This window comes from Lytechinus pictus, chromosome 2 (assembly GCF_037042905.1).
Source record: "Lytechinus pictus isolate F3 Inbred chromosome 2, Lp3.0, whole genome shotgun sequence".
Classification (NCBI taxonomy): Eukaryota; Metazoa; Echinodermata; class Echinoidea; order Temnopleuroida; family Toxopneustidae; genus Lytechinus; species Lytechinus pictus.
In genome coordinates, this window is record NC_087246.1 from 1,872,458 (window position 1) to 1,889,044 (window position 16,587).

Sequence of the window (16,587 nt, forward strand, 5' to 3'; positions counted from 1 at the left end):
CTTTTGGTCTGTTCTTGTATTTATTTGTCATTCAGATATTGAATTAATTTGTTTACATAAAGACAAGTGTCACTAGTAAAAAAATGAATATAATGAATTGGCAAAATTATTTCATGCGATATAATGCATGCCATCCCATGCCTTCATGTACATATGTCTTGTCATCATACCATGCCTACCTGAGCCCGGGGCTGTACTCCGGCAGCGCTATAGGTTTACATGGTAGATTATGACATGGATAAGAAAGTGGTTTTTCAAACAAATCGAGCACATATTAAAGGGATGGTCTGGGCTGAAAATATTTATATCTAAATGAATAGAGTAAAATGCTGAAAATTTTATTAAAATTTGATAACAAATAACGAAGTTATTGAATTTTAAAGTTTATCAATATTTTGCGAAAACAGTTATATATGCACATCGTCATGAATATTCATTAGGTGGGCTGATGATGTCCCATCCCCATTTTCCCTTTTCTTATGTTATGACATGAAATCATAATTGTTTCATTTTTTCATACATCTGTAAATGATGTGTCTCCATTTTATATGATGAAATAAGTTGCGGCAATAAATAACTAATGCACTTAATCAGTTGTCAATCCAATTATTTTAGTTCTTGGTAGAAAAATTCTGAATAAACCTTATTTCATATAATAAAATACAAAAGAACAAGAGGAGATATGACATAATCAGCCCACCTAATGAATATTCATAAAGACATGCCTAGAACTGTTTCACTAGAATAATGCAAATCTTTAAAATTCGTTAACTTTGTTATTTGTTATCCGATTTTGATCAAATTTTCAGCATTTTGCTTAGTTAATTTTATATCTCCAGCCTGGACCATCCCTTTAAGTGAGGAGAAACTTACTGAATTAAGGCTTAGGTATAATTACAATCCATCGAATCGATATTGCATCTAACGTGGATTATTGGTGCATCACTGGTAATTGATAATTGAATTGGTCATATTCATCTTTCCAGCTAAACCATTTCGCATTTCTTTCTACTTCCATGGTTAATACAACATGTTTGTGCACATCATGCAATATCCGTCTCAAAAACCATCCGAATCTTTTGCTCGCTCCTCCTACACAAACGGTAATCCAGCATCTCGCACATTATGTGATAGGCATTATGTCTTACTTTCCCCCGAAATGGGGATTAGATTTCAAATTCACGGGGGGACCACTTCCATTGACGAGTGGATACCAGGCGCGACCATGCAGTCAAACCGCAGGTCCAGTGGCGTAAATACGGGGGGCATGGGGGGCACGTGCCCCCCAATCGGCTGGCAAAAAAAAAAACGGGGAAAGGGAGAAAAAGAGGGAGAAAGGAAGAGAAACATAGTGGGAAAGAAAAAAATATTGTTCATTATAATTTTATATTTTATTATAACTATGTTATGTTATATTACATAAGAAACATTTTTTTCATATATTTATGAAAAATAATTTGCTCAGGGCCTATGTCTTCATTGTTCCTGGTGCTCGTATTGTCTGTTTAACGAGATATATAATCCTGTTGTGCTAAAACCTTCCGTTTTCAAGTCAATATACACCAAATATATTTCCTCGCACTTCGAGTTATTATTGTTTTATGTAGTGACATATGCTTCTTTTTCATGACAACTTAAAGCGATTGCCACATTCTAAGGTCTTCATATAAAACATTTCCTGTCCGTGCTCACGTTCGCAATAGTGGATTGGTGAGATATGTCTGATCTTCATGAATTCCTAAAATCAGTCCTTAAAATGTTCCTTTTTCTGATCTGAATATCAAAAATTTTCAGCTCGCGCTTCGCGCTAGAATCATTTGGTTTGTGAAATGCGTATGGTATTAGTTAATTCCTACAAACAAGTCTTAGAATGCCCCACTTCAGATCTGAATTATCTAAATTTTGAGCTCGCGCTAGTGAGATGCGTATGTTATTCATGATTACAATTACTACAAGTGCTTCATGTGTTTAGATGTAATTCTGACAAAATCAGCATGCGCTTGGCACTCGCATTATATGACTATGGTGAGATATTATACTCTTAATGGATTCCTAACATATAGTCCTTAGAATGTCCCTGTTTAGGGTCAATATATACAAAAATCTCAGCTCGCACTTCGCGCTCGCATTGTTTAGCGAAACAGGTACGTATCATGATTAAAAAAATTGATTATACTGTCCCTTTTTAGGTCTGAATATAAAAAATTTAGCCCGCGCTTCGCGCTCGCATTATTTGATCAGTGAGATACATATACGTTTAATGGCATTGTCCTTAAAATGTCTCTATTAGGTCAGTACTTAGCGCGCCAAATTAGTTTCAAATCGTAGTCAATCGTACGACTGCTATGACGTCATTACGACTAGATATTGAATTCGCTTTTATTCTAAGGAGGATGATAGCATAGTCACAGATTTGAACATAGGTATTCGTACGATGATTTAGAACATTACATAGTAAGATATTCCAAGTCTCAATATTAGCATCAAATTCTACTACATTTTATTCTGAAATCGAGTCGCCGACCAGTCGTAAGGTGTGCTGTGGCCTTAAGACATCACCAATGCGGCCAATTTGAAGTCTCCATAGATATACATGTAGTAAATACTAATTATTTCAACTAAAAAATAATCTTTTTATCGTTTGTCCGATGATGTTCAAACTTTCATCTGTCTAATAGTCTGATATTTCTTTTTCCCTTTAAACAAATTGTTGTTTCGACTGGATTCCCCTTGAAGAACATCCAGTTGTGTCAAAAATCCCCCGAATCTTTACGAACAGTGTTTCGAAAGTCTTGTTGCTCGTAGCAAGTGTACGACTCAATTGAGTGCCCCGAGATCCTTGTTCATTTCTGTATATTATTCGGAACGAAAAGTTCATAATTATAAATATTGTCAAAATAACAAAATACATTCATGTTTTTGTTCATCCACTGCAGATATGAAAAACTAAAGAAGATGTTAGAGAGTTCCACTGCAGAGGTGGTCTTTGTGAAAGATATAGGTCTTGCAATGCAGCGTGATGATCTCAGAGAGTTGATTCCTAAAGGATATCGCCATTACTTTTTGATCCGGCATCCTCTCCTGATGTACACATCACTCCATAAAGCTAACTATCAACATTTGAAGGGCAATAATCTCCTGCATGAAGATGATACATGTGAAACTGAATTTGATATGACATGGCACATAGAAATGAACAAACCCTTTGATTACTCCAGAAGTCTGTATGATCTTTGGAAGTACATCAAGGAAACTATTGATCCTGAACCAGTAATTCTTGATGCTTCAGATTTGCAAAGGAATCTCTCTGCGGTGCTTCCTCTCTACTGCAAGGACTGCCATTTACCAACAACATGGGAAAATGCTCCTCTGGATGATATTCAGTCATGGAAAACCACTTGAAATATTAACGTTCACACAGGATTTTTTGAAGGAGTGTTATCAACCACAAGGTTCTCTCCACCCAAAGACCTCCCATCACATGATAAATTGACCACTGACGTCATCGAGCTAGCTGATGCAGCTTTACCGTTTTACGAAGAAATGTACAAAAATCGTTTACATTGAAAATTAATAATGATAAAAAAAGAAGAGAGAGTTTCAATACATTTTTTCTCAAGATAGATCTTAACACGTTGCATATTATTATCTTGATATCTTAGAACCATGTATATGTATATCAGCCTATGTTTATAACCACTTGAAGTGGGGCAGAAGGCTGGTTGCCACTCAGTTACCTATTTCTGCCCATGGTATTCCAGTGGTTTATTTATATTATGTATCTTTAATTCTGTGCTATCTGCATTGTTATTTTATCTTCATTTTGGCAAAGAAATAGAATATTAATAGTAGATTTAATTTTGCCTACTTTCTAATCTTTAATATCAAACAATTTTATGGATCTAAATGATGATTTTAAATTACCTTGTGGTTTTATTTGCCTTCCTGTGATGCATACATACCATTGTATAGTGGGAGCTTTCGAAAATAAGACGGTATAGGTGTAATGGTGAGAAGGACAGCATATTAGACCAATGTACACACTGTAATAAATATTGGGCAACATACTGTCCACACAACGATTGGTTAAAACTTTATCCATTTCTGGGTAGTTTTAAACCAATAATGTACACAGTAATGGTTGAAAACTACCCAGAGTTGGATACATTTTTAAAACTAATTGTTGTGTGGACAGTATGTTGGCCAACATTTTAAGAGTGCATGCATTGAGCCATCTTTTTCTATCCTGATATAATCTACTGCAGCTTTGATTTCCAAAACTCCCTGATAATCACTAGAATCGTACAGCGCGTCCCAAAAAAAATGTCCCTCTGATATGCGGTTAAATTACTTCAAAAAATAAAAATTATTCTCAATGAAATGTATGGATCTAGGAAGCTCATATCTTGTTCTAACTTCTATAAAAATTTCATTGATCTCGCTTCAGTGGTTTTGAATACACAGTCTATTATTCAGCAGTGGTGCTTTTCAGCCCATTCCAAGTTTGCATGTATGCAGCACTGCTGTGTGTTCTGCACTTTCTAGCATATCAACCCCCTTTGAAAGTTCTGACCAAGGAATTCCCTGATCTGACCAGGGAAATCTCCATGTTCTAACCAGGCTCGTCAAATCACAACCTTTAGCATGTTCAGAAGGGCAAAAACAATATTTGACAGTTCATTTCATGTTTGATAACTGGAGATGCACAATGATTAGGACAACAGGTCATGTCTGTTTCATGCCTAATTCATGCCTAATACTGCATTTTTGTTTTCATTATTTTTTTTAGTTAATAAGCTACTGTTGATAAGTTAATCCAATGTAACTTAAAAAAGTCAAATATTTCTCTGGTAAAGTTCCTTTTCGCAAAGGGTGATTAACTTGTGGATTATCCTTTATTTTCAGCTTATTTTACTCATCCATCATTCACATTTTCTTTCCAAGATGTTGCACTGACCCCCCTTATCAATCATCAAACAATCTTAATTTTTGTGTTTCTTATCCTTCTTAACATGCCAAAGTTTATGATTTGATGAGCCTGGATATGATAAGGGAAATGTCCCTGCTCAGATCCGTGATGTAAAAATTTGAGTTGATATGCCATACACAATGCAGAAATGCATCAATGCTGCAAACTTGGAATGGGCTAAAATGCACCACTGTTACGTAACAGAGTGTGTATTCCAAACCGCTGAAGCGTGACCAATGAAATTTTCATAGAAGTTAGATCAGGAGATGAGCTTTCCACTCATGAACATTTATTTGAGAATACTACCACATTTTAGAATTAATTCAGCCCTATGTCAGAGGGACATTTTTTTTGGGACGCGCTGTATATACGCAGAAATAAGACACCGTCATTGTATAAATTACAGCTATGAATTTTAATAAGTTTTCCACAATAATAGCAAATTTCTCTTATATACAATATAATTCTTCATAAAGTTTATAATTTGAGTTAAAATATCTTACATATCTCTGAAATGGCAGTATAAATGTTATTCTAGTCACAATAAACTATGCTCTGATAAAATTATAATAATCTATAATCTATGAATATTAAAATGGAATCGAATTTAGTATGAAGTTTATTGTTATTCGGTCTGTAGTTCTTTACAATAGATTTTGTCTTAAAAAATGCAAGGGGGTATTCCTTCGTGTATATTATTTACGGGGGGGGGGGGTATTGCAATTACTGTTTGTAATCTTCTTGTGAGAGTGGCTTGATGTCCACATTCTTTCGAAAACTAATCAGTATGATGATTTTAGCATATTGATAAACATACAAAATTGATTGGGCATTAATGATTTAATATATTTTATTATTTTATTGCATCATACCCGTCTACTTTAATGTATTCCATTGTATATACAGTGACTTTTGGCAAAGTCCTAAATATTATAACGGAGGATCATTTGATTTTATTTCAACAGGCTTGAGTATGCGAACTTTATACCGGGAGTAATGTTAATCATTTTACTCTAGTAATTCAGTGAAACTATCAATGAATTAAGATCCATCCATGTCAAACAAATTTACAACAATATATTAAACACAACACATCTTACACTAACATGATTAAGCAGTACAGTCCACATTATTACATTTACGTAATTGGCTTTTACATGTATTCCGGCTCATGTTCTTTGCATGAGCTCATTTAGCTTTAAACAATAATTGAACAACATATCCAAGTACCTTTCACCTCAACATTGACTGACTTGTATATACCACTTTCTCTCTCTATCTCCATTTCATTAACTCTTTCACATCAGCTTTTTCATTCTTATTCATGTCTCCACTGTTATATTATTACAATAATATAAAGTTTAATCTTAGTTTAATCGCTGAGTGTGTATTTTCTTTTACCTATCACATTATATTTGTTACTTTGTATTTATCTTATTCTGTAGTCAGTCTTGACATTGTTGGGCTAATTCTGTTATTTATTTCATGACAAAAACAACATTATCATTATTCTATTTGTATTTTTTAAAGGGACTTGCTTGTAATTTAGGTTTCACCACTTGTTTGCGCAGAAACCTCTTTCTGACTTATTTTACTAAGTCATTGAATACTTTTCTAGACATGTTCACTTTTTAAATTTTATGTGTAATTTGTCAACTATATATGTAAGTCAATTATTCTTGGTTTGTATTTTGCATATTTTATTATGAATTATAAAAGAAAACTAGAGTGGAAAAATAAATTCAAATCAAACCAAAGTAGCTCTGTGAAAGTTAAAACAAACAAACATTAGGAAACTGTAGTGCACATTTAAATGCAGAGCATTAATGATAATAACAAGTGACAACCAAGTCTTTATTAAACTTATTTGTTTTATAAATTGAATCAGACGCGGCACTTGTCGTTTGTATTCTAAATCAAATCAAACGACATGTTTTTTATGCCTAATTTATCATGTCCTATCGATAGTAACAATGATTGTACATATTAGTTTGGTATTATTTTATTAAGAGAGAACATGGAGTATTGCTGCAATTTAATGCCCGTATTTATTTACTTACTTATTTATTAATCATAAATGACTTTTCAATGATTCTTTTTGATTGCACTTGTGTGTATTTGTGTACTCGTTCGCAGTCATCATTTACCGGTGACGAGTTTTTAAAATCAAGTCATAAATCCAGGACGGATACACTAAATTCTTGCTAATAGATCTTACGTACTTACATCATCGCGCTGCCATCTTAGCGGTTGAAACAATTGCTTTGCATGCTTTAATTTGGTGATTTTCAGCTGGCACATCTCTGACAACTCCGTTTACACATATTCCTATATCCTCTGGTGGAGGGCGGTATGATTTTATGTCACCATATGCATAAATTGTATCACAAGTTTACATGCCAACTAAGCATAATTTCTCTAAATCTTTTGTTGTTCTTCTAATGGTACTTTTCCCAAATTGATTGTACAATCACACAAAGAACATTTGCCTTGCAATGCCCTAGCGCATTCCTCGCAGTAAACCCCATCACAGTCTTGGTTAATACAATACACCATGAGTCCATCATCTGGGCCACTACATCCTAAACAACGTGTTTGTTTGAAACCACACATTGTGAAGAGACCCTTGCAACACGGGTACCTCCGCGTCAAATAAGAAGATAAACTGATTTTGTTGTAAGCATCTTTTTCCTTCTTGTTGCGCCTGACAGACTGGCAAAGCATCTTCATTAAAGACTGTCGCTTTTGAAAAGTGCGACCATACAGGTAAACAATACGTTCTGCCTCTCGCTCAGGATAATAATATGCAGAAATATAACGGAGAAGACGTTGAGCGTAGGCCTGTGACAGGGTCATCAAGATCGTTACCACGTAGAGGGCACTAATGATGATAGCCAGGTTTCTGTCAGGCTTAACCGGCTGCGGCAGGCATACAGTTGTGTCGAGCGAGGTATTGAAGGAGGACGAGGCTTTAAAACCTTCGTTGAAGAGAATCCTCACTAGCTCAGCAACCACACCGTTGCCTCCGATCTCTATATCAGTGCTGGTCTCACCGGAAGTTGCTATCTGCACGTCACCATGCTCCTGGATCTTGGTAAGAAGCCAATACAGTCCAAAGTCAATGAACATAAGAAGCCCAGCTATGATGGAATGCAGACAGACTGTCGTTAGACCAAATTTGAAATAACCTCTCTCGGATTTGCATAACCGAACAGCAGTCACGTCGATCAGTCGATTCCGTTCGTTCTTTTTAAGCGGTAAGAGGTGAGGTTGTCCATTTTCCTTACGGTTGGCGTCTAGCTTCTTAAATTGTCCAGTGATGTACTGGTTGTCGAACGAATCCTTGGTACGGTAACTTGAGTGATACATGTATGATTTAAAGAGCAACCAGACGAGGGACAGCGCCAGGAGTTTGTCGGAGAATGACAAAATCCAGTCTACATAGCTATATGCTTCATCAAGTTCTTGAGATATAGCATCTTGGATGTGCTCAGCGGTCGTACTGGAGTTCGAACGTTTTTCAAAGTACCGCGAAAAGTCAACATCTGCCGAAAAAGTGTCGACGACAGACTGCATTGCATTTCGCGTGTTTCCAAGGGCATTGTTTACCACACCATCCAAGTAAGCTGGGGTGTCACAGATACTATTGATTTTCAGAAGTCTACATACAGCATCTGCGTTGAAAATCTCACAAACGGCGCCTGGAAATAAAAAAAAGCAAAATAGAAATATTCAAAATAACTTGAAATATGAAACAAGCTAAAATACCTTGATTCTAGCTACTATGATTTAAATTTTAGAACGGCTTAGAAGGATTGATAATCACATTTAAATTTATGATCATCTAGTTACTATGTTCGTTGGATATTTTCTAATTTTAAATGCATATATTGCAATTTCAAAGCTCGATCCACTACAATTGTGAGAAACGTAATGCCGAAATCACGAGAGATCCATGTATTATCACAGAGTTCAAGATTTATTCAGAATCTCCCTGTTCTTAAACGACCTGATAAAGTAACAAATGTAACGATAGCTGTTTATTATCATTATTGTTACTATCATTATCATCATCATCATCATCATCATCATCATGATTACTATTATTGTTATTTGATTTATTGATTTATATATTTTTTACTATCATATTTCATTATTATTATAGTCTTTTTCAGAGGGGGAAGGGTGGATTTGTAGTAAAAAAAAATCCCCTTTAGGTAGTTCATCAATGGTCCTGTATTTGAATTAGATTTGTGATGATTGATGCCTCTTGACTTGGTATCGAACATCTTTATATTTGATGCAGTATAACATGCGTGGCCGATTGAAATTACATACATGTACATTATGGCTCATTTGCTTACCTTACCAACCTTGTGCATTGCAATCACGCAGTATTGTTTTCAGGGTGAACTTACCTACTTTGTTTGCTACCCCTTTATTCCTCAGAAAAGTTTGGCAGTCGACGTAAACATTATTCAAGTTCCTATTACAGCTCCTGTAGGCTGATCCTAAGATGTCATCACAAGCCCTGGCAGCCTTCCCAAGTTCGTTTCCTACAGCCTGGAGTTTAGAAACCGATTAAATTGCGTTGTATTCATTTTTCAAGGTAAAAAATATAATTCATTATCTGTTTGAGACCGACGCAAATATGAACGCCGTCTCAGAAAGACTTGAAATTGATCATATCAAAATAAGGTATGGAAAATCAGAAACATTATCATGAATAAATTACATATTAATTCAGAGTTATTGTAATCGTGACAATCCATTGTTTATTATTTTGTTATCGTTTTCATGGTTTTAGTCAGCTAGCATTTACCACCTGGACAAAGTAACCATCATGTTAAATGACTTTTCAAAGTTGAAAGTGAATCATAGGATCAATTGGAAGGGTCCAGTTTAACTCCATAATTAAGGAGGTTGATATAAGTTGGCATTTCTCACATCAGGCAAAAAAAAATCGATGATCGAACCCTTTCTGTACTAAGATCAATTAACTTTTACTTTACCTATAGAACGTGCATTTTTCAAACGATACAGCGCTACGAATACACTCATTGACCGTTGTTTTTTTTTTTATTCAAGTCCGATGAGTGTTTTGTTACTTATTTGAGAATTGTTAGTGGTTTAAGCCTTTCTTCTGAATAAAAGTGATTGTTTTATACAATGAATCTGGATATTAATAATTTTGGAGAACAATTGAATGCAGCGAATAAGGTTTCGAAACAGGAAAGCTGAAATGTCTTGTTAAAACTTGCAAAGATCGTATCATACTGATGACTTAGCATACCCGTTATCCTCTTGTCAGAATAATTATTTGAATTCTGTTTTATGGCCATTGAGTGGAAAGCTGTTTATACGGGACCATGTCAATTCGAATGTTATTATTTTCATTATACTAGACTTCGATTTCATGCTTGCATTCACAATGCACATGCACTATAGTAGCAATGAGTAACGTAATTCAAAATAAGTCAGATAACCATCTTCGGCCTCCTCCATTATGATCGTCTTGATCATCTTAATACCGATCATCATCAGTTGCCTTTCATCATTGCCATCATTTCCATCACCCAACAACATGCGTCGTCCTATACAGTGCATTTCAGAAAAAAGGTAATCCAAATCTAGAGGGCTGATATTCGGATCTTATTTAATTTTGTGAAATTATTCTGCATGGATATAAATGAAAAACTCATTAGCTTTCTTTCCATTGATACCCTATTTGTACCATTTGTGCCACGCATGACCAAGTCAATCGCTTTTAAAGACAACAGGTGCAGAGACCACTTTTTCCAAGTTTTGTTAAAGTGGGTAAAATGTGAACTTGATAGAATAATATGTTTTCCAAAGTAATTTTGGAATGAAGTGTTCCTTGAGGCATTTCTCTGAAATGATGAGTGAAAAGTTTATGTCTTATCATGGACCTAGACTTATTGACCCACACCTTGAACATGTCTTCCTCTCCTTTGAAAACAAAGCCAGAAGCGTGGAAGGATATCTTGGACAGCTCGTCTCAACAATGGCAATGCTGGATCATTGTCCAAAGCATCCACCTCATATCGAATTCGGCCATGCAAGTCATCAAAATCTTGGGGAAGAGTTGCAAAAACCTTTTTTTTAAGTGTCCCTAAAGGAAATAATCACAGGGCGTGCGGTCAGGCGCTCTTGGTGGCCTTTCAATGCCATGGTTGAGGGCAACAACGCAATGTCCAAAGAGTCTATCACGAATGATGCTGGAACGATGGGCAGGAGCGCCGTCCTAAATCCACTAAAGATGCCTGTACACTCCTCACAACTGTCTCTCAAAATGTTGGTCCAAATGTCATGAATGTGGTACGATCTCCTCGTTAATGGTGTACAAGTACATTCACTTATTAACAATCCTTTGGAAGAAAAAGGGGCCAATCAAAAGATTTTTGCCAGCTCAGACATTGATGAAAGTATTTACATCAGCATCTGCCTTTTCATCAAGTTTTCAAAACTTGGAAAAAGTGGTCTCTGCACCTTTTGTCTTCAACATGAATTAATTCGGTCATGCGTAGCGCAAATGGCACAAATAGGGTATCAATGGAAAGCTGATGGGTTTTTCTTTTATATTCATGCACAGTAATGTCACAAAATGAAATATGCTTCGAATATCAGCCCTTTAGATTTGGATTACCTTTTTTCTGAAACGCACTGTATAACGAACAGCATCAACAATAACACTATGACAACCATTATGTGGTCGTCACCATCGTCATCATCGCTATAATCTCTCCATCGTTATCATCGTAAAGATCATCAGAACCCCATTATCATCATCATCATCATCATGCTCCTCATCATCATCATGGTCTTCTTCATCGCCTTATTATAATCATTAAACATTGAATATCATGGTCATCAAAAACCTTGGCTTCCTCTTTGTCTAAATCTCGTTGAAAAATAAATAAAATGGGAATACCGAAAATCAATGCATGGATAGAATAAAGTGAATTTCGATAAAGTTAGTTCACGATAAAAGTGCACCTTGTTTAAAAAGTTCAAGAATATTTATCAAATTAAGAACAAACTGTAGAACAAAGTGTCAAAATTATTATACAGTGAAAAACTATTTTGTGTATACTTCTTGTGATATTTTTATCATTTAGTATGAAACATATCAGTAATAAGAAGAAATGTCTTTAAAATATCAATTGACACATGGTATAATGTAAAATGTGTTTGGAGATATAATATGTATGCCTAACTGAATCGAACATTGAAAAATAAGAAACACAAATTAATTTTACTTCGTAAGACTAAGAGAGAATTTAATAAACATATGTACTGCATATACAAGGTAGATGATATAAACAAGATACATAAGTACTTCTATCTAAAATTTTAGTATTAGAAGGGAAGTTTAAAATACACATTTAAAAAGCAATTCGGTAAAACGTTATCATGTAGCGAAAAAGGGAATGTGTCAAAACACGTTAGCACTTAGAACATAAGAAAAAAAGTGAATTAATCGATGAATCGTGCCTTTGGAGGAAAGAGGAAATGTATGATTATGAAATAGTACACTAAGTATGTATCTTAGTACGAAGATTCAGTACTGTAAATAATACATGTGTTGATTTTTTTTCTGTAAAACTACCGAAGATTATAACATTAGCGCAAAGGTGTAATTTTTAAGTCGATAAGTAGACTTTTAAGTTTCTTTTCGGTGTATTAAACAAAATCTGTAAAGAAATAACTAATAAGTACTACTTTTAGTGTAAGAAGGGAATGTATGGTTTTAAATACACCATCAATTTCCTTACTTAAAAACTCCGTAAAATATTGAAAATATAGGGCCTCGAGTACAAAGATTGAATGTAGGATTTGAAATAGTTCAATATCATGACCATTTACTTTCTTATTATTAGTATTAGTACATCAAATTATATAAAGTAGTACATTGGATGCAAAGTTGGAATGAAGGATTCGAAATTACCATCATGAACATCATGACCATTATTTTTTTTACTTTAAGTAATGTTTTTAGAGCAGTCGATATCTTTTACTTAGTGTAATGATGAAAATTATGTCAAATAATGTAGTACACTCATATATACAGATATAGAGAGAACGTAGTACATATTAAGTTTCTGACTTAGAACTAAAACAATTGATGAGAAAATGCATTTAACTTTATGAAATGGAACGAATGATTTTAAGTTTATATAATTATCTATTCATTTATTTCAACTCATGAGTGGAACACCCTTTTCAGCTGAAAGCTATTCTTTAGGGTTCCAAGTAGTACATCTTTCTTACTTACACTGTAAAGAAATTGGAGGTAAAATTATAATTTAAGAAAGTTCTTACCTAGTTTCGTACTTTGCACACGAAAAAAACAGTCATCCAGAAGCATATTTAGTGCAAGGTGGGAGTATAATGATTTTAGAAATAGTACATTTGTAAGTTCCTTACTCAATAAAAGTACTGTAAAGGAGTTGGTATTACATAGTACGAATGAGAGAGATGACACCAGTGAGAAATTAATTAGTACATAACAAATAACCATAGGCATGATAGAGGAGTGCAAGTTTGTATTTGTATTGATAACACGGGATTTTAATAATCAATCACCAAACGTTATTTTTCCATTCTGCAGTGCTGCTACCACTCTACTATGCATGGTGTTTTGATGAGAGGAATGAATGAATATATTTAGGTTGCCAATGAAATACATGAATATAGGCAAACGGAATGGGCTGAACAAGCGTTGCATCACCATAATCACTAAAGCAGCTTATGGAAGGATATGATAATAATAATATGCAGTTCTTAGAGACGCATAATACCATATAAATATTCTATATGCGTGTAGAAGAATTTTTGTTTTTTATAGGGCTAATACATGTGTTTCTTAAAAAGATATGTTTTTAACACAGATTTGAATCATGTTGAAATATATGTTACTGATCTTATATTATGAGGCAGATTGTTCCACAATTTTGGTGCCATTTTTCCAAAAGCTCTATCACCAAAAGTATCGGACTTTACTCGTATTTCAGAGAGAAGATCCTTTGATTGTGAGCGAAGATTTCGACTGGGTTGATATTTATGAATTAAATCACCGAGGTAAGCAGGGGCATTCCCATTCATTCTGCTAATACCGCATTTCTCTATTTCATCTTCTAACGGTGATGTGTACATTGAGAAATACCGTGGCCCCATTACTGAACCCTGAGGAACGCCTTAGCTAAGGACAAAGGGATGAGAAAGAGTACTATTTACAACAACATTTTGAGTACGATATTAAAGTATGAGCGAAACCAGTTCAATGCTGATCCAGTAATTCCATAGCGTATTGAAGAGGAAAAGTTGTATCGCAGTGGTTTCTTATAAATTGACCTTCAATTTTGTTTTAATCTTAAAGAGACTTCCTACGATTAAACGACTCCCTTCGTGTAAACATGGTAATATTATTGAATCTTTAATGTGTTATGTGATTGCATAACATATTAAAACAAGGGTTAAAGGGTAACATTACTTTTAAGAAGTACATGAGAGACACATAAAATATGATAATCAATAATAAGTTATTGAACGTGTTAATAATTGTCATGACCAGCTTATATGTAAAGTACATCGCGATGTCTTTAAGTGCTATAAAGAATCACCACAATTGTGGGATTGTGACCTGCCCATACACAATGTAAGACATTCTCCACTTCAAAGGGAACATTTTATCGATATTTTCCAAAAGCAATTGCTAGACATAGTACACTGGCTATTGTCTCATATTGGGTACCCATTTAACATATGGGTGATGAGTCATGTGTGGATCAACGCCTTGCCGAAGGAGGATATATAGGCCAACGGTGGAATTAAAAAGACAACCATTGCTTATAAGGCGAGAGTCAGAACCAGTGCACCAGGGCACTTTGATAGTTTCGTTTGTAATTTCATTTATATCTTAGAATAAGAAATCTCTAGAATTGGTGTTCCGCTTCTAAAGGTTTATGTCCTAGGTTAATAATATCATCACAAACGGAACATTTTCCCTTCAATGTGCGTGCACATTCCTCGCAGTATACACCATCGCATTCTCTATCTGAGCAATACACAAGGTAACCATCATCAGGACACCGGCACCCAAGACATTCCAACTTTTTAAATCCACAGCAATTTCCAAAGCAATCTAGAAGAAATTTACAACAAGAAAATTTCCTAGCAAGGTACGCTGTGATGCTGATACGATCATTAGCATCATGCTCTTTCTTGTTTATTCTCACTGCATCGCGCAGCATTTTCTTCAGTGTTTGGCGCTTCTGCAAAGTGCGTCCATAAAGATACTTTGTTCGTTCTGCTTCGCGTTCGGGATAGTAATAGGCGGCAATGTAACGGAGTAACCGGAGCGCGTATGCCTGAGACAGCACCATGATAACGGTGAATGCATAAAGAAAGCTTATAGCAACAGCCATGTTGTTGTTTGGTGGACTTGGCTGTGGGAGACACACAGTTGTGTTAATTGTAGTGTTAAAAGCCGTAGCGTTGAAGCCATCTACATAGAGCATGCGGATGAAATTGGCGAGAATGCCGTTTCCTTGTATATTAACCCCTGTTCCACTCGACACCTCAATTTCATATTGGCCATGTTCTTTAATCTTACTCAATAGCCAGTAGAGACCGAAATCTACAAACATTAGGATGCCTGCAATGACGACGTGAAGGATGACTCGTGAGAGACCCATGGTTAGGTACCGTTTCTCTGTCCGGCTAAGACGTAAATCGGTGACGTCGATGAGATGATTCCGTTCATGCTTCTTTAGAGGGAGAATATGAGACACTCCACGTTCCTTACGATCGGCGTCCAACCTTTTAAATTGAGCGGTAATGTAATGGTTATCAAATGAATCTTTAGAGCGGTAGCTCGAGTGGTAGATGTAGGACTTTATGCAAAGCCAAACGAAAGTGAGTGCCAAGAGTTTATCCGAAATAAGCAGAACCCAGTCGACCTTGCTGTAGGCTCTTTGTAGTTCCTCTTGAATGGCTTCTTGTATGTTCTCAGCGGTCTTGCTCTGATTAAAGTCGCGATCGAACGCGCGGGAAACATCCACATCGGCTGAGAAGGTATCAATGACTATCTGTATGGCCCTCCGAGTGCCTGCCAATGACTCTTCTATATAATCATCCACGTAAGCAGGTACAACACAGACTGTATCGATGTTCAGAATGGCACATAATGGTCGTGCGTCGAAGATGTTACAGACTCCACCTAAATACAAAAACACATATGGGTGTCTTGTATAACTGTTTATTAAGAACGAGTTTTATTCTTCATAATTGTACTCGACAAAATTCGTGCTAGAAATATTTTGCAGAAGATGACATCGGCGAAATCAATTTACGTTAGTTACTGAGAGGGTACTTTATAAAATATTATCGATTAACATGACTTTCAGGTATACTACAAATAAGAAAAGCAGTAAGAAAGACCCCAAACTCTGGATTATTGTTAAAAAAGGGTATGTGCATCTTTGTGCCACTTCAAAATCAACAATAATACTCAAAACAGCAAGATGCGTGATGGTGAATATATTTAACATACAATTTTCTCCCTGAATAAAACTTATCAATCAATTATTTGGACA

The 16,587-nt window shown here is 35.3% G+C and overlaps 1 protein-coding gene across 2 annotated transcripts in view; it reads right to left on the minus strand.

The window, feature by feature from the left end:
• Window positions 1-5,369: 5,369 nt before the first annotated feature.
• Window positions 5,370-16,587, minus strand: part of LOC129255021 (uncharacterized) — a 30,285-nt gene continuing 19,067 nt past the window's right edge. Inside the window, exons 12-13 of one of the 2 annotated variants that reach the window (XM_064107104.1) lie at window positions 9,388-9,532; window positions 5,370-8,670 (exon numbers count right to left, since the gene is read on the minus strand). In XM_064107104.1, coding sequence (XP_063963174.1) covers window positions 7,388-8,670; window positions 9,388-9,532 — 1,428 coding nt within the window. In that variant the 3' untranslated portion in view covers window positions 5,370-7,387. Of the gene's footprint in view, window positions 8,671-9,387; window positions 9,533-11,934; window positions 16,212-16,587 lie in introns of those variants that run through there. The other variant, XM_054893569.2, reaches the window with a different exon arrangement.